This window comes from Oncorhynchus clarkii, chromosome 4, assembly GCF_045791955.1.
Source record: "Oncorhynchus clarkii lewisi isolate Uvic-CL-2024 chromosome 4, UVic_Ocla_1.0, whole genome shotgun sequence".
Taxonomy (NCBI): domain Eukaryota; kingdom Metazoa; phylum Chordata; class Actinopteri; order Salmoniformes; family Salmonidae; genus Oncorhynchus; species Oncorhynchus clarkii.
Genome location: NC_092150.1, coordinates 60,023,945 through 60,045,795, shown reverse-complemented (window position 1 = coordinate 60,045,795; position 21,851 = coordinate 60,023,945). Strand labels below are relative to the sequence as shown.

Genomic DNA, 21,851 nt, shown 5'->3' with positions numbered 1-21,851 from the left:
CACAGCAGTCAACTATCTAGCTAGGTAGCTGTTTGTCTTTCTAGCACATTCACTAATTTGTTTGTAAACAATTAACAAGCTAGTTACCTACAGTTTGATATTGTCAAACTGTCAACAGAGCAGCTAACAAGCAACAATATATGCCTAGTAACAGTCTAAAAAAAACATTTTGGGGCAAATAAATATTTATATTTTACCATTCAGAAAAGTCGCATGGCCAGGAATCAGATTTGTATCTGATTTCAAACCACCTATGAAGGTGGCAAAAAAGGTATTAGGTGAACAATAGTTAAGTAAAGAAATAGTGTAAAATAACAGTAGCGCGGCTACATACAGGCACCGGTTAGTCGGGCTGATTGAGGTAGTATGTACATGTAGATATGATTAAAGTGACAATGCATATATGATAAACAGAGAGTAGTGTAAAAGAGGGGTTGGCGTGGTGGGTGGCAGGACACAATGCAGATAGCCCGGTTAGCCAAAACGGGGGCACTGGTTGGTCGGGCCAATTGAGGTAGTATGTACATGAAGGTTTGAAATGTGTGTTTGAATTATCTGATTTCATGTGATTTTTGGCTGTTCAGACTGCAGGAAAAGTAACCGATTCTAATTGAGTCACTTTAAGCTGCCAGTGTGAACAAGGCTTTAGTGATCAAATCAGAACAATGAGTCCCATGTGTGTTCAGTGCCTTGAACATTTTTGCCAGGTTCTGCTTGTTTCTCCCATAGGTATGATGATGATGATTATTATTACAACTACGGCCCCCCTCAGTTGCCCCCTCCCACAAGAGGCGGCCGGGGTAGGGGAGGTTATTCTTACCCACCCGACTATTATGGCTACGATGATTACGACGATTATTATGGTTCTGATTATCCCAACTACCGCGGGGGATACGACTATGACTACGACTACTACGGCTATGATGACTTTCAGGCTCCCGCTAGAGGAAGAGGTGGCAGAGGTGCACGGGGGGCATCCCCAGCCAGAAGTAGGCCAGGCACTCCCAGGGGAAGAGGTGGCTTTTCCCCGCGTGGTGGTCCAGGATCAAGCAGAGGAGGTGTGCAACAGAGAGGCCGCGGCGGGGTACGTGGTGTGAGGGGTGACCACAGTGGAAATGTAGGAGGAAAGCGCAAAGCTGATGGGTACAACCAGCCAGATTCCAAGCGGTGCCAAACCAATAATCAGAACTGGGGCTCTCAACCTATTGCTCAGCAACCGCTCCAAGGTGGTGATCATTCTGGTAACTATGGTTACAAATCTGACAACCAGGAGTTTTATCAGGATTATTTTGGGCAACAGTGGAAGTAGAACACTAGGGCTTTAATTCCAAATCCTTTTTTAGACTTGATCTGATTGGCCCTAAATCCATATGGTTGCCTCACTTTTTTTTCCAATTTGGTGACATCTGGCAAGATGTATCTTGTATATATTTTAATAATCTGCTTGGATTTGAACAGTAGTCACACTTCCAACTGTTTTTGACTAACTGGTTTTTATTTTTTCAAAGTTGATTAATGTGATTTCCATAATCAGGTTTAAAGATTTAAAAATGTGCAATCATGTGATCCAGCTATTTTATTTGGCTGTAGTTTTATGTATGTTTTTAGTGATTCCATGTTTTAAGTAGCTAACAGCAACTAAACTTATTTCTCCTAAACATGTACCTACTTAAAACAAATGAAACCACAATTTGTATGTTACAGAAGATAATGCTAGGAAATGGCGTGTCTTGTAAAAAAGAAGAAAAAAAAAAAGACTAGTCCTATTTATTGGGCTTTACATTTTGGCTTGTATTTTTTTTTTGCTATTTGTCTGCTTTAATAAACATACACGCAGAAGTGTACAAAACCTCAAATTGTGTTTCAAATTCATGTTTTGGAAAATTCTCTCTTCAAATTGCCTTCAAATTTAAGGCTCCTTGTGGAAGAAAATAACTAAAGGTTTGCCTATGTTTGCCACATGCAGCAACTTAAAATTTTTTATGGCATGCAAAAGTGATCACTTATTTCAGTAGTCGGCATATTCCACAATTCAAGTGTTACGTATGTGTAGAGACATACTCCATTTGAGTTGTTTTTTTTAATTCGAGACCGTATCTCAAACATTCTCAATTTAGATTTCACAATTTCGTAGCCCAAATTAAATGGATTCCCGTTTTAAAGAAATGTCATGAAAAGTGGAGTCTTTCTCCGATGGCCAGTTCAAATGTATCCCTTTGGCTATTAAGAAATTAGTCTGTGAAAATGTTCTTGTCCCCGAAGGCTCTACATAGTCATTGCTAGCCTTAACACTGGTCTTGTGTTTCTCAATCAAATTGAGCAACGATGGGAATAATTGGCATGCATCAACTGTCTGTTCGTGGTGCTTGTAGTTTGGACATAACCACCAATCTTTCCATATCCCAACCACTTGACTCTGGTCACCTTTTAAAATAACACAGCAAGGCCACTGTTCTGCTCTACCTTTTCCTGACGGCATAGCCTTGTTGCATGTGAAGTTGAAGGGTGTAGAGGTCTTGGTGAATGTCTAGAAACCCCTTTGCTTTTTCCTTACTCAAGTTAATTTGCTTGTCTTTAATGTGCATTGGACTGTGTTCTGTAGTTACTTGTGGGTAGCTAGCTGGATGTTATGTGGTCATCTGTTGTGATCTATCTTCTAATTGCGTCCTTTTGTTACCTGACTAGCAGGGAAAAGTGGTCGAGGCCGGTCCTGACCTGTCACTATGAAGACTGACCTGCTATGTGGGGTTATACTGGAAGCTGCCAATTGAAGTGATGGTAAGGTCAACTCAATGGTCCAATGATATTCCAACTTTACAGGAGCATATCTGCCAGATTAGAAGATAATCAAAAGGGCAAACTCAAGACACTTGTTGCTTGGACTTTTTAGACCGTTGCTGCAAATAGAGTTTTCACACCTCTGAACCTCTCAAAGCTAACGATCCAGGTCATATTCTGCGCATGTTATTTTATGCACACTTTGTAGCTGCTGCTCACACTCCCCTCCCATTTTTCTTTTTACCCACCCTCTTCTGGACCATGCTGATGTAGCCTATGGCTTTCTCATATTTCTGAACAGCTGAAATAACCCCAAAGTGATTTGATCTAACGTTCCCCCAAAATATATTAAGGCTATTACAACCATTGTCTGTTGTAACGGATATTGCAGTTGCACAAGCAGGACGCAGTCCTTACACATTCATTCCATTGGAGAAAAAACAGTCAGGTTTTTGTGTGAAGTAGGCTAATGCTTTATAGTCATAGCGTAGCCACTAGCCAGAGTTCCTGGCGGGGGGGGCAGCAGCACTACTACTTTGACTGCCTGTCTGCCTCCTGCTTAGCCAATGCTTGTGATGAGAAAATAACATTAAATCGCTAATTAGACTGCGTCTCTGTGTCTTGCTTGTGTTTCATATGCTGCCTAAATAGCTGCATAGAACTAGAACTCCCCACTTGAGTTTTGCTTTGGGGCAAAAAATGATCTGCGTTTCAACCACACCCAGACCCTACTAACTACTATTTTGCTTTTCAATGATAATGCAAGTACTGCATGAGTAAGCGTCCTAGCTGTTCCAACTCTGGACAGGTGAGCATGTATTTTGACCCGTAACCAGTGTCTGACAATGGGCGAGTGTTTTGCATCGCCCGGCGTGCTATTATTGCTTGTGTCGTTTTGTCAACTACAACTACTAATCTTCATAGTATGCTGCCATATTGATGATTGCTGGAAAAAATAACTATAGCCAATGTTTGCGATGAGAAAATAACATTAAATCACTATTTTGACTGCCTGTGTGTCTTGCTCGTGTTTGATATTCTTGCCTAAGTAGCTGCATGTTAACTCCGCAGCTAAAAAGAACATGGACTTGCTAGACTGCTTATGTTTGCAACAGACAACTGTTCCAACCGACACAGTTTGTACAAAGCATGATGGCTGCATGTAACACACCTCCTGAAAATAATTACATGAAGTCACGCTTGAGGCATGGAAAGCATAGTTTGAACATGTTGACCATGTCTTAAGCATAGACAAAAAAAAACATATGTATATAGTGTAGGCTACAACATTAAGTGGAAGCAGCAGTGGAACACTGAGCAGACACTACTGTGGGCAGCAAGTTGCGTAAAAAAATAAATACTGCACATGTGCAGAAAGCTCATTATCCACGGCAAGTGTGGTTCCAGAAAATCCAAAACCACAGCCATGCCATTGTTATTATAAGCTTGCCACCTCCCCCATGTCTCCAAGGAATATGCCATTTTAAAATTACTATTGAAGATGTTGAGTTCCCAGTGGAATGTTCATCCCGAAATGTAGTTATGCCTTTTGCACTTTGTCTAAGTTTGAAGTGGCTCAGAGGAGCTTGACACCAATGTATATTTTGATGCATAATGCAGCTTTACAATGGAATATCAAATCAAATTTTATTTGTCACATACACATGGTTAGCAGATGTTAATGCGAGTGTAGCGAAATGCTTGTGCTTCTAGTTCCGACAATGCAGTAATAACAAGTAATCTAACTAACAATTCCAAAACTACTGTCTTGTACACAGTGTAAGGGGATAAAGAATATGTACATAAGGATATATGAATGAGTGATGGTACAGAGCAGCATAGGCAAGATACAGTAGATGGTATCGAGTACAGTATGTACAAATGAGATGAGTATGTAAACAAAGTGGCATAGTTTAAAGTGGCTAGTGATACATGTATTACATAAGGATACAGTCGATGATATAGAGTACAGTATATACGTATGCATATGAGATGAATAATGTAGGGTAAGTAACATTATATAAGGTAGCATTGTTTAAAGTGGCTAGTGATATATTTACATCATTTCCCATCAATTCCCATTATTAAAGTGGCTGGAGTTGAGTCAGTGTCAGTGTGTTGGCAGCAGCCACTCAGTGTTAGTGGTGGCTGTTTAACAGTCTGATGGCCTTGAGATAGAAGCTGTTTTTCAGTCTCTCGGTCCCAGCTTTGATGCACCTGTACTGACCTCGCCTTCTGGATGATAGCGGGGTGAACAGGCAGTGGCTCGGGTGGTTGATGTCCTTGATGATCTTTATGGCCTTCCTGTGACATCGGGTGGTGTAGGTGTCCTGGAGGGCAGGTAGTTTGCCCCCGGTGATGCGTTGTGCAGACCTCACTACCCTCTGGAGAGCCTTACGGTTGAGGGCGGTGCAGTTGCCATACCAGGCGGTGATACAGCCCGCCAGGATGCTCTCGATTGTGCATCTGTAGAAGTTTGTGAGTGCTTTTGGTGACAAGCCGAATTTCTTCAGCCTCCTGAGGTTGAAGAGGCGCTGCTGCGCCTTCTTCACGATGCTGTCTGTGTGAGTGGACCAATTCAGTTTGTCTGTGATGTGTATGCCGAGGAACTTAAAACTCGCTACCCTCTCCAATAATTTAGTATCGGAGTTAGCTGGATATGACTTGGTAAATCCAGTTCAAATGGGATACTGAAGCTTAAATAAAATAAAAATATGTATTTCCTGGATCGCATAAAGGAGACAACAACTTAATCAGGTTTTGTACACCGTTGACTCTGAAGCTGTTACCAGTTTAAACAGTTGTTGGTGGCTAACAATTGTTTTTGCATTTTTGCAAATAAATTGTTTTATACTGTTAAGTGAGGCGCGTGTAACTTATTTTTAAAATAAAGGTCTTGATTTTCATCACTGTCTTAAAATATAAAAATATATTTGATAAATTTATGACTATTCGTCCAACATAGTTGTATACATTTAAATGTAGATGTTATGGAATAACGCAAACAATTCAACATTGTGCTTTGTGCACCACACCTTCGTATGGAATTTACGGCAATGGTATGAATTTAATTTCACTAAAGTAAGTGTTACTTTCAAACGTACTATTTCGTTTAGGAAATGAAATAGTTTATGAATAACAAGCAATTACCAGGTGAGACTACAGTACTAAAGATTTTCCAGTAGTTTCGCCTATCCCTCCCTCTCTGGTCTACTGGCACTTCCTGTGGTGAGGATTAGAACCGGAAGTGACGACCATCGGATTAAGGAAACTCGATCTGTCAAGGAAATCACAATACTTTCTGAAATGGGAAATAACAAGTGCTAACCATAATTAAAAGGAAGATCTATCGTTGAAGAAATTAGAAAACAATGTGAAACCTGAACAAAATGATGACATGGTTCGCTGTTTGAAGTACTAATTGATGGGATTATATTGTGTATTAGTAAGTAGCTAAAGTCGCGAGCCTTGTTAACTTTAGCATACGCATCAAACGTTATATAACGTTAGAGCTAGCTATTTTTCGCTGGTGTTATGGGTCACTTGTTTAGGGTGTCCATCTAGCTTTTTAATGTTTACTTCAACAGACCCCATTGTAAAATGGAACGTATTCGAGTTTATTTGGAGAATCTGAAGCAAGGACTGCAAATTGATGTCCTGAGGGAAGTTGGACGTCAATACCCTGTCTTTTGCTTTCTTCTGGTTTTCATGCTTTCATCAACTATACTTCTTAATAGGTAGGTTTTGTGGACATACAATGGATATTTGTTCATGTGGGATGTTAAATGTTTTTGACTCAGTCATAATGTCATTTGAAGTACCTGTAGTTAAAGTTATCTTGCTCATTCTGGAGTGTCAGGAAAAGTTAGTTCAGCACACTGTCTAAACTCATAATTTCAGAATGTTTCTTTTTTAGTTCCGGTATTAATAACCAGACATCTAGCTATATGTGTCTGACCAGGTTTTCCTTCCAGGTATCTCCACATTCTGATGGTGTTTTGGTCCTTCCTGGCTGGAGTGATTACATTCTATTGCTCCCTCGGCACAGAATCCCTCCTGCCCAACATCCTCTTCACCATGAAGCCCAAGAACAAAGTAAGTTGAATGTTAAATACACAAATACCAGTAGTTGGGGGAAATGCAGTGTCACTCCAGTGGTGAAGTGACTCAGTTGCTTAACTTTTCTAATGGGTCAGTTCCCATTTGTCAGCCGGATATCCAAAAGTACGTTTTGTAGCTTTAGGATCTCCCTCTATTTCTACAGCAGCAGGAGCAACAGGAGCTGTTTCCATTGGGACACAGCTGTGCAGTGTGTGGGAAAGTAAAGTGCAAACGTCACAGGTATGTCAGCACACTAGTGATATTAAGGTTGACTCATAACCCGCAGTCCCTGCATGTTAAGGGTCATTAAATATTGTGTAAGTAAAGGGTGGGTCGCGGCCAGGTTTTATAAAGAGAAAAAAACTCAGAAATTCAGAATGTATAATTATTGTACAATTCATCTCTCGGCTACATTGAGGTTTGCTACATTGATGTTTTTCTTGATTTATTTTTATTTGGTGTTAGGCCCAAAAGCCAAATACACTCCAATTGCCAAATGCTTTTGGGAACTTGGGCAGAAAAGTTAATGTTGATCCACTGAGGCAAAGAGGACTTTGTCACAGTTTAATTCAATAATGAAAGCTGCGAAATGGAGAGTTGAAAATAAAGAGAAGGGTGCGTCAGAACAATAGCCTAATGTTTTGGACAGTCACAAGACAGGGTCATCAAATATGGCACATGAAAGGAACTGTACTGTTCAGATTGGTTGCAAATACATACACAACACTGTGCAAACTTCAGAACAACTGCAAACCCACCTAGCAATCTCCATCAAAGTTGGAATCATGTAGTAACCCAAAAAGTGTTAAAACAACTTCAAATATATTTGAGATTCTTCAAAGTAGCCACCCTTTGCCTTGATGACAGCTTTGCACACTCTTGGTATTCTCTCAACCAGCTTCACCTGTAATGCTTTTCAAACAGTCTTGAAGGAGTTCCCACATATGCTGAGTAATTCTTGGCTGCTTTTCCTTCACTCTGCGGTCCAACTCATCCCAAACCATCTCAAATGGGTTTAGGTCGGGTGATTGTGGAGGCCAGGTCATCTGATGCAGCACTCATCCCTCTCCTTCTTGGTCAAATAGCCCGTATAAAGCCTGGAGGTGTGTTGGGTCATTGTCCTGTTGAAAAACAAATTAGAGTCCCACTAAGCGCAAACCAGATGGGATGGCGTATTGTTGCAGAATGCTTTTACCATGCTGGTTAAGTGTGATTTGAATTCTAAGTAAATCAGAGTGTCTCCAGCAAAGCACCCTCACACCATTACACCTCCTCCATGCTTCACGGTGGGAACCACACATCTGGAGATCATCCATTCACCTACTCTGTGTCTCACAAAGACACGGCGATTGGAACCAAAAATCTCTACTGTGGACTCATCAGACCAAAGGACAGATTTCCACCGGTCTAATGTCCATTACTCGTGTTTCTTGGTGTCCTTTAGTAGTGGTTTCTTTGCAGAAATTTGACCATGAAGGCCTGATTCACACAGTCTCCTCTGATTAGTTGATGTTGATGTGTCTGTTACATGAACTCTGAAGCATTGGCTGGCTAGTTTTCCTCAGCCGGACTGGACTGTGACAAAAGCCTGGGGAATGCATCTCTCGTGTGACCAGGAGTGAAATGGAGGAAGCACATACGCTCTCCCATGCAATGAGACTGTTGAGTGCCTAGTATCATTACAGACCCTGCAGGCCTGGTCACTGGTACGATGTTGAGACCTTGGGTTGTGTGCAGGGGGGTTGTGTTCACGGGAACCACTGTGTTGTCACTGCACTTTCTCCATCATTAGTTCCAACATGTCCATCTCATCTGGCTGCTGCTGTGCATTGAACCAAGGCAGGAGTTATGTATTGCAGGAGGATGGGGTTGATTAGATCCAGGTTCTGTTTGACGTCCAACGACTCTTCACAACATTCCTGGCTTTTCCCATTAACCTGCTCATGATCTCTGCTGCTTGATCAGGCACCTCACATCTTTGCTTTTTCAAATAGTCTGTCATATCAACCCACTCCTGAACTGTGTACCCGCACTCCTAACATGATCAGCTAATGACTGATATATCCCCACTCCCCGACCATGAATCCCACCATGAATCTGGACATTGCATTGCTACCTGTATGTTTGCCAAACCAAACACCCCTCCCCTTGGCAATAGTAGGAGTAATAAAATAGTCAACTATTTCACTATCAGTTGAAGATTTGTGATCCCTGACACCGCCCTTAGATAAAACAAATTAAATGTCAAAGAAAAAGTTAAAGAAAAATTGACAGAAACTAAAAACTGGAAAATCACAACACTGAAATGACAAAACAGCAGCCCTATGGCATGAAACCAGAAGAGCACACTTGATCTTCACTTCCCCGGTGATCTGCGTCAGGCTGATCATAAGGATCATCCGGGTCACGGCACCAGTGTAACGGCTCTTGTATGGGTCATTGACAAAGGGCACAGTGCTCTTCTCTTTCTCGGTTTATTCTCCATCAAATTTGAACTCTTTGGATCTGCAAATACATCCACAACACTGTGTAAACTTCAGAACAACTGTAAACCCACCAAGTAAAGTTGAACAACTCTGGCTGGATGCTGCGTGATCATGCGCACATATACAGTACCAGTCAAAAGTTTGGACACCTACTCATTTCAGGGTTTTTCTTTATTTGTATTATTTTCTACATTGCAGAATAATAGTGAAGACATCAAAACTATTAAATAACACATATGGAATCATGTAGTAACCAAAAAAGTGTATTTTAAATTTGAGATTCATCAAAGTAGCCACCCTTTGACTTGATGACAGCTTTGCAAACTTGGCATACTCTTGGCATTCTCTCAACCAGCTTCATGATGTAGTCACCTAGAATGCATTTCAATTAAAAGTTGTGCCTTGTTAAAAGTTAATTTGTGGAATTTCTTCAATGCAGTTGAGCCAATCAGTTGTGTTGTGACAAGGTAGGGGTGGTATACAGAAGATAGCCCTATTTGGTAAAAGACCAAGTCCATATAATGGCAAGAACAGCTAAAATAAGCAAAGAGAAACGACAGTCCATCATTAGTTTAAGACATGAAGGTCAGTCAATGCGGAAACATTTCAAGTACTTCAATTGCAGTTGTAAAAACCAAGCGCTAATGATGAATCTGGCTCTCATGAAGCCCGCCACAGGAAAGGAAGACCCAGAGTTACCTCTGCTGCAGAGGATAAGTTCATTAGAGTTGCCAGCCTCAGGAAAATTGCAGCCCAAATAAATGCTTCACAAGAGTTCAAGTAACAGACGCATCTCAAAATCAACTGTCCAGAGGAGCCTGTGTGAATCAGGCCTTCAAGGTCGAAATGCTGAAAAGAAACCACTACTAAAGACACTGCTAGGGCCAAGAAACAAAAGCAACGGACATTCGACTGGTGGAAATCTGTCCTTTGGTCTGAGTCCAAATTTTAAGATTTATAGTTCCAACCGCCGTGTCTTTGCGAGACGCAGAGTAGGTGAACGGATGATCTCCGCATGTGTGGTTCCCACAATGAAGCACGGAGGGCGTGGTGTGGGGGTGCTTTGCTGATGACATTGTTGGTGATTTATTTAGAATTCAAGGCACACTTAACCAGCGTGGCTACTACAGCATTCTGCAGCGATACGTCATCCCATCTGGTTTGAGCTTAGTGGGACTATCATTTTTTTTTTTTTAATTTTGTTATTTTATTTTTTAAATTTTACCCCTTTTTCTCCCCAATTTCGTGGTATCCAATTGTTGTAGTAGCTACTATCTTGTCTCATCGCTACAACTCCTGTACGGGCTCGGACGACGCTAGGCCAATTGTGCGTCGCCCCACGGACCTCCCGGTCGCGGCCGGTTACGACAGAGCCTGGGCGCGAACCCAGGGACTCTGATGGCACAGATGGCGCTGCAGTACAGCGCCCTTAACCACTGCGCCACCCGGGAGGCTTATCATTTGTTTTTTAACAGGACAATGACCCAACACACCTCTAGGCTGTGTAAGGGCTATTTGACCAAGACGGAGAGTGATGGAGTGCTGTATCAGATGACCTGGCCTCCACAATCCCCCGACCTCAACCCAATTGGGATGGTTTGGGATGAGTTGGACCACAGAGTGAAGGAAAAGCAGCCAATAAGTGCTCAGCATATGTGGGAACTCCTTCAAGACTGTTGGAAAAGCATTCCCTGTGAAGCTGGTTGAGAGAATGCCAAGGGTGTGCAAAGCTGTCATCCAGGCAAAGGGTAGCTACTTTGAAGACTCTCAGATATAAAATATATTTTGATTTGTTTTAACACTTGTTTGGTTACTACATGATTCTGTATGTGTTATTTCATAGTTTTGATATTTTCACTAGTTTTCTATAAGGTAAAAAATAAAGAAAAACCCTTGAATGAGTAGGTGTGTCCAAACTTTTGACTTGTACTGTAAGCCTATCTAAATTGGTTAAAAAAAAGATAATCCCACAACCCTGTCACTTTTCACTTCATCACATAGTCTGGCAGTTGCAGATGGGTTATTAGCAATTGTGTGCAGGTGGGGTGAGCAAATGGCTGACACGCGCATCACTACAGCTCACCACTCACGTTTACGTTGTGAATGCTTAAGAATAAATATTGTGTTGAGTAATGAACAGCAGTGGCATTGATGAGTAACATGCCAAGAAGGATTTTGGCCCCATTGGTTGGAGGTGCATCTGTAGTTAATCTGCCATCTAGTGGACACAAGATTACGGTTACATTAACACTATGCGATTGTGAATTGTTAGATGAATAGAACGTAATAGTTTGAATATAACCTTTACATGCTTTGCAAGAAGAACGATTTCATAAATAATCCTGTTTACATGGACACATCTGAAATCAGGCTACCTGATGGCAGAAAATCGGCAATCAAAATAAAAGTTCTCCCACTATGAACATGTTATTTTTGGGACTCGTTTCATATTGAGTTCGGACATATAAAGTTTGTTTGTGAAAACTACTTCTAAGACGCATACATTCAGTTGTTCCGAACTCACTTCACTCACGCTAGAGGAAGTTTGTGTTAGCACATGCGCAGATCAAATACACTGCTGGAACGCCGATTTCTAAGGTGTTTACATGTCCTAATAATTTGAAAGATTGCTCAGAAAACCAGGTGATTTAATTGTCGTATGCTTACTTTGATTTTGACTGTACGCCGATTTTAAGATGAGCAGAGTAAGGCGTTTACTTGACTTGCGTCATCTGCCTACTGCCATAATCAGTTTATTATTGAATTATTACTTTGCATGTAAACTTACTCTGAGTATGTGCTGCACAGGACCGACTGACACATTCACACATCACTATGCAAATTATTGTGATAAATATGACTGAATTGTGATTTGAAATGTAAAAATTAAAATTAAAAAACTTGAAATATGGTGTCCTTCACAGACCAACATTACTCCTAGAAAACTATCAGCCATGGTTGGACTTGAAAGTCTACTCAAAAGTGGATGCTTCTATGTCAGAGGTACAGTAATGGGTCATTTCAAAGATATAATTTACATTTTGAAAATCACAAATGCAATTAATAATTATTGATATTTGGCCCTTAGTTGCTCGAGTTGGTTCTGGAGAATTTTGTATATCCCTGGTACAGGTGAGTAGTTTCTACCACAGTTTTGAACAATTTGACTTGGGTTTTCTGTCTGGATTTTGGAATGCGTATTTCATTATGCTTTTTATTACTTTACTTTATAGGGACATCACCGATGATGAGGCATGCGTAGATGAACTGAGAATGACTTTTCGTTTCTTTGCATCTGTGTTAGTTCGACGCGCTCAGAAGGTGATATATAGTTCTGTCTATTAATCTCTTTCACCCACATTCTGTTCTCCGAATAGTAACCTTTGTCAAGACACCTTCGCATATATTAGAATTTTGTATGTCATTTGAATCCACATATTGCTAATGGTTAATGTGCTGTGGCTATTTTTCAGACTCTACGCTAACTGTGTAATTGTTTCACACAGGTTGATGTCCCCTCACTTATTTCTGGCAAAATGATGAAAGCTGCCATGAAGCACGTTGAAATCATTGCAAAGGCCAAACAAAAAGGTTTACAATTTGTTTTGTGGATTTGCACATTTTCATTCTCACAGTAGTATTCTGCACTGCAAGATGTTGGTCAATAAAGAAAACAAAATGTGTACTGGCTGTGCAAGGGTTAATACTCTGTGTGTTCTAGTGAAGAACACTGAAGGTTTGCAGCAGGCTGCTCTGGATGAGTATGGCCCTGACCTGCATGTTGCCCTGCGCAGTCGCAGAGAGGAGCTGCTTTATCTCAGGAAGGTGACGGAGATGCTCTTTTCCTATCTCATGCCACCCAAAGCTACTGACTGCAGGTAGGCCCACCCAACCAGGCAGTCAGTCACAATTGTATATATTTTATTATTCTTATCACTATCTTGTTATCAAAATGATTGCCATTTAACTCTTTATTATTGATCTTAACCACTAAATATACTGAGTGAACATTTTTTCTGTCAGATCTTCCTCAAGGAAAAACTGAGAACACTACTGTTAAATACATTTGAAATCAGGCACTTTATCTGAATCCTATGTCTTCCTGATTGTCAGATCTTTAGCTCTGCTGATGCGAGAGGTCATGGTAGGGTCTGTGTTCCTCCCCACCTTGGACTTCATGGCTGATCCTGTAAGTAGAATGTTGTGTGCTTAGTGATATAGGATATGAATACAAACGGATATAAATGAGCAGAACATGTACTTCTGGAATGGTAGCAATTTAACTGAGCGGTGGTTGACATTCCATCTTATTGATGCATTCCTCCTGTTGCTTTTCAGGATACTGTGAACCACATGGTTCTAATATTTGTTGATGACTCTCCAGTAAGTAATTTGGGCGTTTTACCAAACCTCATGTGGAAGCATCATGCTGTAATGCATTTGTGATTTATTCCTCAAATTGTTTGCCCAGCCTGAGCTGGCCATGGATCCACCATCTGCCCTGGTTCCATTTCTGCAGAAATACGCTGACCCTCGTACCAAGAAGACATCTGTAAGTACTTAGTCCCTTCAGCATTTGGAACAGAAAGCCCTTGTTAGTTATGTATCCATTCCACTGACAATTAATACCTGTACTACTGTACCCTCCTAGTTCTAACAAGCACAAATAGAAAGGTAGTCAGTGAACTAAAACAGAAGACATGACAAAATAATAAAAATGAAGGCAATAGTTAAAGTATTGGTTTAGAGTTTTGCATGGACAAGCACAGTTTCTGAACTGGCTGCCCTCCCGCCTGTGGTTTCCCAGGTGCTGAAGCTGGAGCTGAAGGAGATCCGGGAGCAACAGGACCTGCTCTTCCGCTTCATGAACTTCCTGAAGCAAGAGGGGGCCGTGCAGGTTCTTCAGTTCTGCCTCACTGTGGGTAAGGACAGCACTACTTTCAGAGATCCTCATACAAGGCTATAAAAGGCCTTTTGTTTGCCTCCTACCACATTCTCACCCCATAAAATATTTTTTGAATTGAGTTGTTTGTCATGACAGAAATACATTTGCATTGCCATCTTTCCTGCTTGCTACTCCCATATTGAGAGGCATGTAATATTGAAGACCATAAGTCCATGATGACACAGAGTAACCATAGTCAGTGATGTCTAGAGTCACAACACTCAACCCCACTTCTCTTTCTTTATTAGTGTGCTTGCTGAAGGCAAGACACTATTTCTTATTCGACTTCTTCAGGCCCACTCTAGAGCTTAAAATATGTTAGCTATTAACACGAAACCAGATTGCCCCAGTTTAGATTGTTTGAGAAAATATTTTTGATAGCATTTCTACTTTTTTTTTTTATTACTGCAATATTTAAATGAGCTCCCATAGACTAAAATTTTAATTTTTTAAATAATAATCTAGACCTATCAACCATTTTACTGTTTAAACTATCAACTCCAAACCAACATTGACATGTTCAGACTGACCCTACTTAGATTGCTTGTCAAAAACCTTTGAACTATAACCGTTTCAAATGTGTATAAATAATCATGAGTAAGAATGAGACCCATAGGAATACAGAGTTAGCAATTCAAAATGCGCCCCTCTGTATGTGTAGCCCATCTATCTGATGATGTCTGGTCAAAAATAGTTTGATATTGTTGCCACCTCGGGCTGTTGCGATGACTGTATTGCCGCCACACCAGCGGTCACAAGTCAAAAGGCAGTCAAATTCCACGTGACCGTTTAGTCACGGTAATTAGGCTTCTCCAAGTTCTAATGCTGCTGATGGTCATTAGTAGCCTACCAAACTTGCTAACTGCCTGGTACTCAGCACTCTATTGTCCCTCTAATCACTCTAACATCAATGCAAATGTGTTTGAAAATCTAATCAAACACTTCATGAGAGCCAATGAGCTCCTGTTACACAACATTTCTATAGGCTATGCAATTGCATGAGAGAACAGAGTGATGGCCTCTTTTAAAAAGAGGATCCCATCTTTCTATAGGCTAGGCCTACTATATTTATTTCTCAACTTTCCTAATATTAAGCACATTGTTTATCTTTACAACAGGAGTATAGCCTACCTGGCTGGCATTTAAAATGAACCATGGGAAAAGCGCCCTCCATTCGCTACTGAAGTTCATAGATGACATGTATTTTTTACCACTTCCCCTGTTTCGAGACAGGTGCATGATAATGGGCCATTCTAAATCAAAACACATTTTACACATATATTATTTAGTACACGTAAAGACAAGATTAAGTCAAGAATAGTCTGATGGGTGGCAATATTAACCTATATATTATCACTTCTATTGCATACCAGAACTGTCCCAGACTATGTTTGGAATATTTATTTCTCGCACAGAATAGAATATGTTGACTTTTGTACTATGTGGGATAGTAGATTGACATAGGCTAGTGCTTTTGCTGTTCGTTAGGCCTATTCATCTTGTTGGCTGACAAAAAGTAAATGTGGACAGTTCTTCCAATATCTTCAATATGCGCCTCGAAATTGGATAAGGACGTGCGCAGTTGCGTCCCGGATGTGTCGGTCTTCACTTGTAGCCTGTGAGAAAGACTCAATCACGTGATGGAGAGCCGTGTGAGTGAGCGGTGCTTTGGAGCGTACAGCACTCAGGGTGAAGGGTACAATGTAGCACAATGGTCACTGGCCGCAAAAGGCATGTATTTTTTTAGGGGGCATTACAGACACAAAGGGGATGCCGGCGTGAAATTCGAGGCATTATCAAGTGCTTGTCTAATTGTGAGAGAATGAGAGACAAATGAAGTGTGCAGCTTGCGCAAAAAAACAAAGCAGCGCTCATGCCTTTCAAGCAACTTTTTTCAAATCATTAGTTGCATCATGCAGCCTTACAATGTATTAAAAATCAAAACATATAGCCCAACGTTTGTAGAACAGTTAAGTTACATTAATAACTCCAAATGAAACGTATAGGAGTACCTCATTTATGTTAACCGCTCAACACAGAATAGCCGCATGTGCGCACACCTTCAAATCGTTTGGAAAAAATATTGGGATTTTGTTTAGCTTTTTCTATTTTATTCTTCATACTATAAAATAATGCCATGGAATTCTAAGTAAGTTTTGTTTACTAAATGAACTAGTGTAGCCCACAGCCATTTGGCATAGCCAGTTCAGGACCAAACATAAGGACAACTCAAGAGTATGCTATTCTGTTCTTCTGAAATAGATTAGATGTTCTTCATATAATGCTTCTTTTGACCTATATTACGTAGCCTTATAAAGTCTAATAAATCCATGTGTGGAAGCCAGGAGATGCTAAATGTGAGCCCGACAGTTATTTGCTTGACAATCACAGGCTGACTAAATTTTGTGACAGCTCTGTTGCTGCCCGTAGCATTTGTCCTCCCTTGATAAACAATTTTACAATAATGGGCGCAATCACCTTTGAGCTAAACTGAGTGAGCTCAGCTGTGAATAGACCTATCAAGGGAAGCCAGTTTGGATTTGGCTTCACACCAAGCACATCAAGCCAAACTTAATTGACAGAAAACAACTTGAATTGTTGCATCTCGTTGTGTTGTTGTCCTCCGGTGGCTAGCTAGCTGAAATGGGCCCTTTCCTAAATTAGCCATGGACGGAGGTAGGAATTTCAACTTGTGGCTTTACTTACTTCTCTGTACTGGCCAGTGATTATAGCGGTGATTCTGATCTAACCATAAATTCATACATTGTGCCTCAGGCCTGAGAGGATGGAAGTTCAATATGTAGCTAGATGTAGTAGGCTAATGTTAACTAGCAGGCTAATCGTTGCCCATGAAGTCAGACTAGCCAGCCAGCATTTTAGCCAGGTAGCCGAGGACAACAAAAACTAAGTGTGTACTGTATGAAAATCATATACCGTTTCTGCAACATGAAAGAGAGGAGGATGGCATTGGCATTTTTCTACACGTAGGGTGAGTCAACATGTTTTTTTTTAAACTTACTTACACACACGCGCGCACACATCAATCAGTACCATGGACAGCCACATATCTAGCTTATGTTGATTGGACTAAATTGTTTTTGAAATCTTTTAGTTGTCGCTATATTAGACTAAGCATAGGTGATTTGATGTTGAAATGGTGCTGGAATAGTGGAGGCAGCTCCCTGTTTTCTTTGCAACTTGTGTTAACCCTACGGTGTTCTAAATCAATAGTTGTTTAGTAGTCTGAAAATGTCGGAAACATTAACTTGCTTAACCATGCTGTAGGTCATGTGACTGTTTGTTACATGCAATATGTTTTGTGGACTTCACTCTCTGGTTTTGTGTTGAAACAAAGGTGTGGTTGAATTTATTCTGCCACTGTGCCTTATTGTCCCGACCTTTATATCAGGGTCGCAAGGCATATGAACTAACAGGGTATAGAACAAACAACGCAAGTATCACAACACGTAGGTCGTAATATGGCTTTTTTTCCCCCCTGGCTTGGCTTCCCCAGTGATTTTACCCACGCACCTCTACTGTGAATTTGGAAGTTTTATAAAACATTGATCAATCAAGTAACACTGTAACAGCATTCATCTAGTTCTCCTTCATGTCATTCCAGAGGAGTTCAATGATAAGATCCTGTGTCCGGAGCTGAGTGACTCTGAGCTGCAGCGCCTGCATGGAGAGGTGCAGCACCTCTATGAGACCTACTGCCTGGAAGAAAGCATCGACAAGATCAGCTTTGACCCCTTCATCATCGAGGAAATACGAAACAGTAAGCTCTGCTAGATTCTCGGTACACAATCATTGTTCAACATAGTGTGACGTACGCAGCCTTTTTTTGTTCAGATATGTGCTATTTTCTCATATATGACTTGCTCTTTTTAATATATTTTATTTTACTGTACTCTGTCATAATTGGCACTAGTTGCACAGGGGCCGTACGAGGGTGTGGTGAAGCTGCAGACCATGCACTGCCTGTTTGAGGCCTATGAGCATGTGCTGTCCCTGCTTGAGAGCGTCTTCACCCCAATGTTCTGCCACAGCGATGAGGTGAGCCCAAGTACAGCACCTACACTACTATACTATCGTCTGTGTTCTAAATTGCACATAGGCCAAACATACTATGACAGAGTCAAAAGATATACAAAAGCAAGTTGACAAATGGATAACATTTTCCCACATTTATTAGCTCTCTTTCTCTCTGCAGTATTTCAGACACCTTCTGAGGGGGGTGGAGTCTCCAAAAATGGACTCCAGAATGAACAGGTTTGTGCTCCTGATGGCAATGACTACATTGGAAAGATGTCTAATATTACTCTAAGCTTAAGTGGTTTAGTGTAGTTCGTTTTATAGGTTTTTTGTTGTTGTCATAATATAGTCCACAAATGTTCCCTTTACATCTAAATAGAGACTTAATTGGAGAGCTTTAATATTCTTCCAAACAGAAGTGTTAAGACTAGTTTCATTATGTCATTCATGTAATACACAGAATGCCTCCAAGTCTAAATCAAGTTCACATCAACACTACATTAGGGTGGTGTATTATTTTTGGCCCCAGTAACAGACCTGTTGACGCCCACCACATCCCCACAAAGGGCACTGTGGCTAATTTGTACTATTTGTGGGCTGCTCCTGTTTATCCTGGCAGCCTGTGATTCATTGTGCCTATTATTCCAGGAATAGTCTGAGTTTGGATGATATGAGGTGAGTATGTGTTTTGAATGATGCAGGCCAAGCTAATGTCCCTCGGCTGGCTGCCGTTGATTTAGCTGCTTGCAAGATATGCTACTTAATATGCCCAGAATGAAGTGAATGGAACCAAAGCATTGTGGGGCAATAAGCACTTGTCTTCAGTAGGCTTTTGCAATCTAGTGTTTGTATGTGTTTTTGTATTGACTTACCTTTACCGTGTTGAATTGCGCTAAGTGAAAAAGGTTTGGGGTTATTGGCCTATGTTACATTTTGGATAGATGTATTGGTCTTTATTTTAGGTGCACCTTTTGAATAAACAAAGTATAGGTCGACCAATTATGATTTTTCAACGCCGATACGATACCGATTATTGGAGGACCCCAAAATAAAACCGATACCGATTAATCGTCCGATTTGTATGTGTGTGTGTGTATGTATGTATGTATATATATATATATATATATATAATTTTATTTTTATGTATTTGTAATAATGACAATTACAACAATACTGAATGAACACTTATTTTAACTTAACATAATACATCAATAAAATCCATTTAGCCTCAAATAAATAATGAAACATGTTCAATTTGGTTTAAATAATGCAAAAACATAGTGTTGGAGAAGAAAGTAAAAGTGCAATATGTGCCATGTAAGAAAGCTAACGTTTAAGTTCCTTGCTCAGAACATGAGAACATTTGAAAGCTGGTGGTTCCTTTTACCATGATTCTTCAATATTCCCAGGTAAGAAGTTTTAGGTTGTAGTTATTATAGAAATTATAGGACTATTTCTCTCTATACCATTTGTATTTCGTTAACCTTTGACTATTGGATGTTCTTATAGGCACTTTAGTATTGCCAGTGTAACAGTAACGTTATAGCTTCCGTCCCTCTCCTCGCCCCTACCTGGGCTCGAACCAGGAACACATCGACAACAGCCACACTCGAAGCAGCGTTACTTATGCAGAGCAAGGGGAACAACCACTTCAAGTCTCAGAGCGAGTGACGTTTGAAACGCTATTAGCGCGCACCCCTCTAACTAGCTAGCCATTTCACATCGGCTACACCAGCCTAATCTCAGGAGTTGATAGGCTTGAAGTCATAAACAGCGCAATGCTTGAAGCACAACGAAGAGCTGCTGGCAAAACGCACGAAAGTGCTGTTTGAATGAATGCTTACGAGCCTGCTGCTGCCTACCACCGCTCAGTCAGACTGCTCTATCAAATCATAGACTTAGTTATAACATGATAACACAAAGAAATACGAGCATTAGGTCATTAATATGGTCGAATCTGGAAACTATCATCTCGAAAACAAGACGTTTATTCTTTCAGTGAAATACGGAACCGTTCCGTATTTTATCTAAGGGGTTGCATCCATTAGTCTAAATATTCCTGTTACATTGCACAACCTTCAATGTTATGTCATAATTACGTAAAATTCTGGCAAATTAGGCGGCCCAAACTGTTGCATATACACTGACTCTGCGTGCAATGAACGCAAGAGAAGTGACACAATTTCACCTGCTAAACTGGATTTCTGTTGGCTAAATATGCAGGTTTAAAAATATATACTTCTGTGTAATTGATTTTAAGAAAGGCATTGATGTTCATGGTTAGGTACACATTGGAGCAACAATGCGCACCGCATCAATTATATGCAACGCAGGACACGCTAGATAAACTAGTAATATCATCAACCATGTGTGGTCAACCAACTAGTGATTATGATTGTTTTTTATAAGATTAGTTTAATGCTAGCTTGCAACTTACTTTGGCTTCTTACTGCATTCGTGTAACAGGCAGTCTCCTCGTGGAGTGCAATGAGAGGCAGGTGGTTAGAGCATTGGACTAGTTAACTGTAAGGTTGCAAGATTGAATCCCCCAAGTTGACAAGGTGAAAATCTGTCGTTCTTCCCCTGAATGAGGCAGTTAACCTACCGTTCCTAGGCCGTCATTGAAAATAAAAATGTGTTCTTAACTGACTTGCCTAGTTAAATAAAGATTAAATAAAGGTGTAAAATCGGCAAAATCTTTGTCCAACAATACCGATTTCCGATTGTTATGAAAACTTGAAATCGGCCCTAATTAATCGGTCATTCCGATTAATCGCTCGACCTCTAATACAAAGATGCGAGTGCTTGAATGGAGGATGCTTTGTGTGTGGCTAGCTTTGAGCCTTAGTCTGTAAGCATGTACTCCTGTAATACACAACTTCAAAGTACCTCTCATCTGTTTTCGTCTGTCCGTTAGTTGAATGTGCAGCGTTTCATAATGTGTGCTCTCGTTGTGTGGTGTTCGGATTTGGAAATCAGCATGGCATTTTGACATGAGGCAAGGCTGCATTAACATCAGACGTTTGCATAAGTGGCCTCAACTGTTGACAGGAACACATGCAGTCGCTCACAGCTCCCTTTCCGACTCTATGTTTTTGTTTGTGCCTCTGAAGGAATATCTCAAAACGAGGGGAGTCCTTCGGGATAAGCAGGATCGGCAGCAAAATCAAAGGTGTCTTCAAAAGCACTACCATGGAGGGGACTATGCTGCCGTACGCCATGGTCAATGCTGAAGATGAAGCGGTGAGCGCTTCCCCTCCAAATGGCACTCTATTTCCGATATAGTGCAATAATTTAAAACGGACACCCAAAGAGAAACCAATATCACTTCCCCATCCTCCACTATCTGTATATGAATAGGTGGTTTTCATATTTATTATCACCAAAGGTTTTATTTTTTAGGCTAAGTACAATTTAAAGGGACGTTCTGCTATTGGTGCATATATATTTTTTAAAACTTTTATGTAAATTATTTGATTCTAAAATAATATAACTTATAAGTGCCT

General features: G+C 40.6%; 2 protein-coding genes across 29 annotated transcripts in view; both read left to right on the top strand.

The window, feature by feature from the left end:
• Positions 1–2,849, top strand: part of LOC139407023 (heterogeneous nuclear ribonucleoprotein Q-like) — a 14,340-nt gene extending 11,491 nt beyond the window's left edge. For 5 of the 7 annotated variants that reach the window (XM_071150312.1, XM_071150307.1, XM_071150306.1 and 2 more), the window contains one exon: positions 730–1,856. Coding sequence is in view for 6 of the 7 variants with exons in the window: in XM_071150307.1 (XP_071006408.1) it covers positions 730–1,309 (580 nt within the window). In the remaining variant the exon portion in view is untranslated. Of the gene's footprint in view, positions 1–729; positions 1,857–2,685 lie in introns of those variants that run through there. The other 2 variants (XM_071150310.1, XM_071150311.1) reach the window with 2 other exon arrangements.
• LOC139407021 (sorting nexin-14-like) overlaps positions 2,686–21,851 on the top strand; it is a 27,385-nt gene continuing 8,219 nt past the window's right edge. For 4 of the 22 annotated variants that reach the window (XR_011634054.1, XM_071150299.1, XM_071150292.1 and 1 more), the window contains exons 1-17: positions 6,010–6,515; positions 6,753–6,873; positions 7,043–7,119; positions 12,290–12,368; positions 12,454–12,497; positions 12,599–12,686; positions 12,872–12,956; positions 13,087–13,243; positions 13,479–13,554; positions 13,704–13,748; positions 13,837–13,917; positions 14,173–14,287; positions 17,933–18,088; positions 18,242–18,366; positions 18,524–18,582; positions 18,994–19,020; positions 21,459–21,588. Coding sequence is in view for 18 of the 22 variants with exons in the window: in XM_071150299.1 (XP_071006400.1) it covers positions 6,379–6,515; positions 6,753–6,873; positions 7,043–7,119; positions 12,290–12,368; positions 12,454–12,497; positions 12,599–12,686; positions 12,872–12,956; positions 13,087–13,243; positions 13,479–13,554; positions 13,704–13,748; positions 13,837–13,917; positions 14,173–14,287; positions 17,933–18,088; positions 18,242–18,366; positions 18,524–18,582; positions 18,994–19,020; positions 21,459–21,588 (1,602 nt within the window). In the remaining 4 variants the exon portion in view is untranslated. Of the gene's footprint in view, positions 2,779–2,931; positions 2,948–6,009; positions 6,516–6,752; positions 6,874–7,042; positions 7,120–12,289; positions 12,369–12,453; positions 12,498–12,598; positions 12,687–12,871; positions 12,957–13,086; positions 13,244–13,478; positions 13,555–13,703; positions 13,749–13,836; positions 13,918–14,172; positions 14,288–17,932; positions 18,089–18,241; positions 18,367–18,523; positions 18,583–18,993; positions 19,021–21,458; positions 21,589–21,851 lie in introns of those variants that run through there. The other 18 variants (XM_071150295.1, XM_071150293.1, XM_071150289.1 and 15 more) reach the window with 11 other exon arrangements.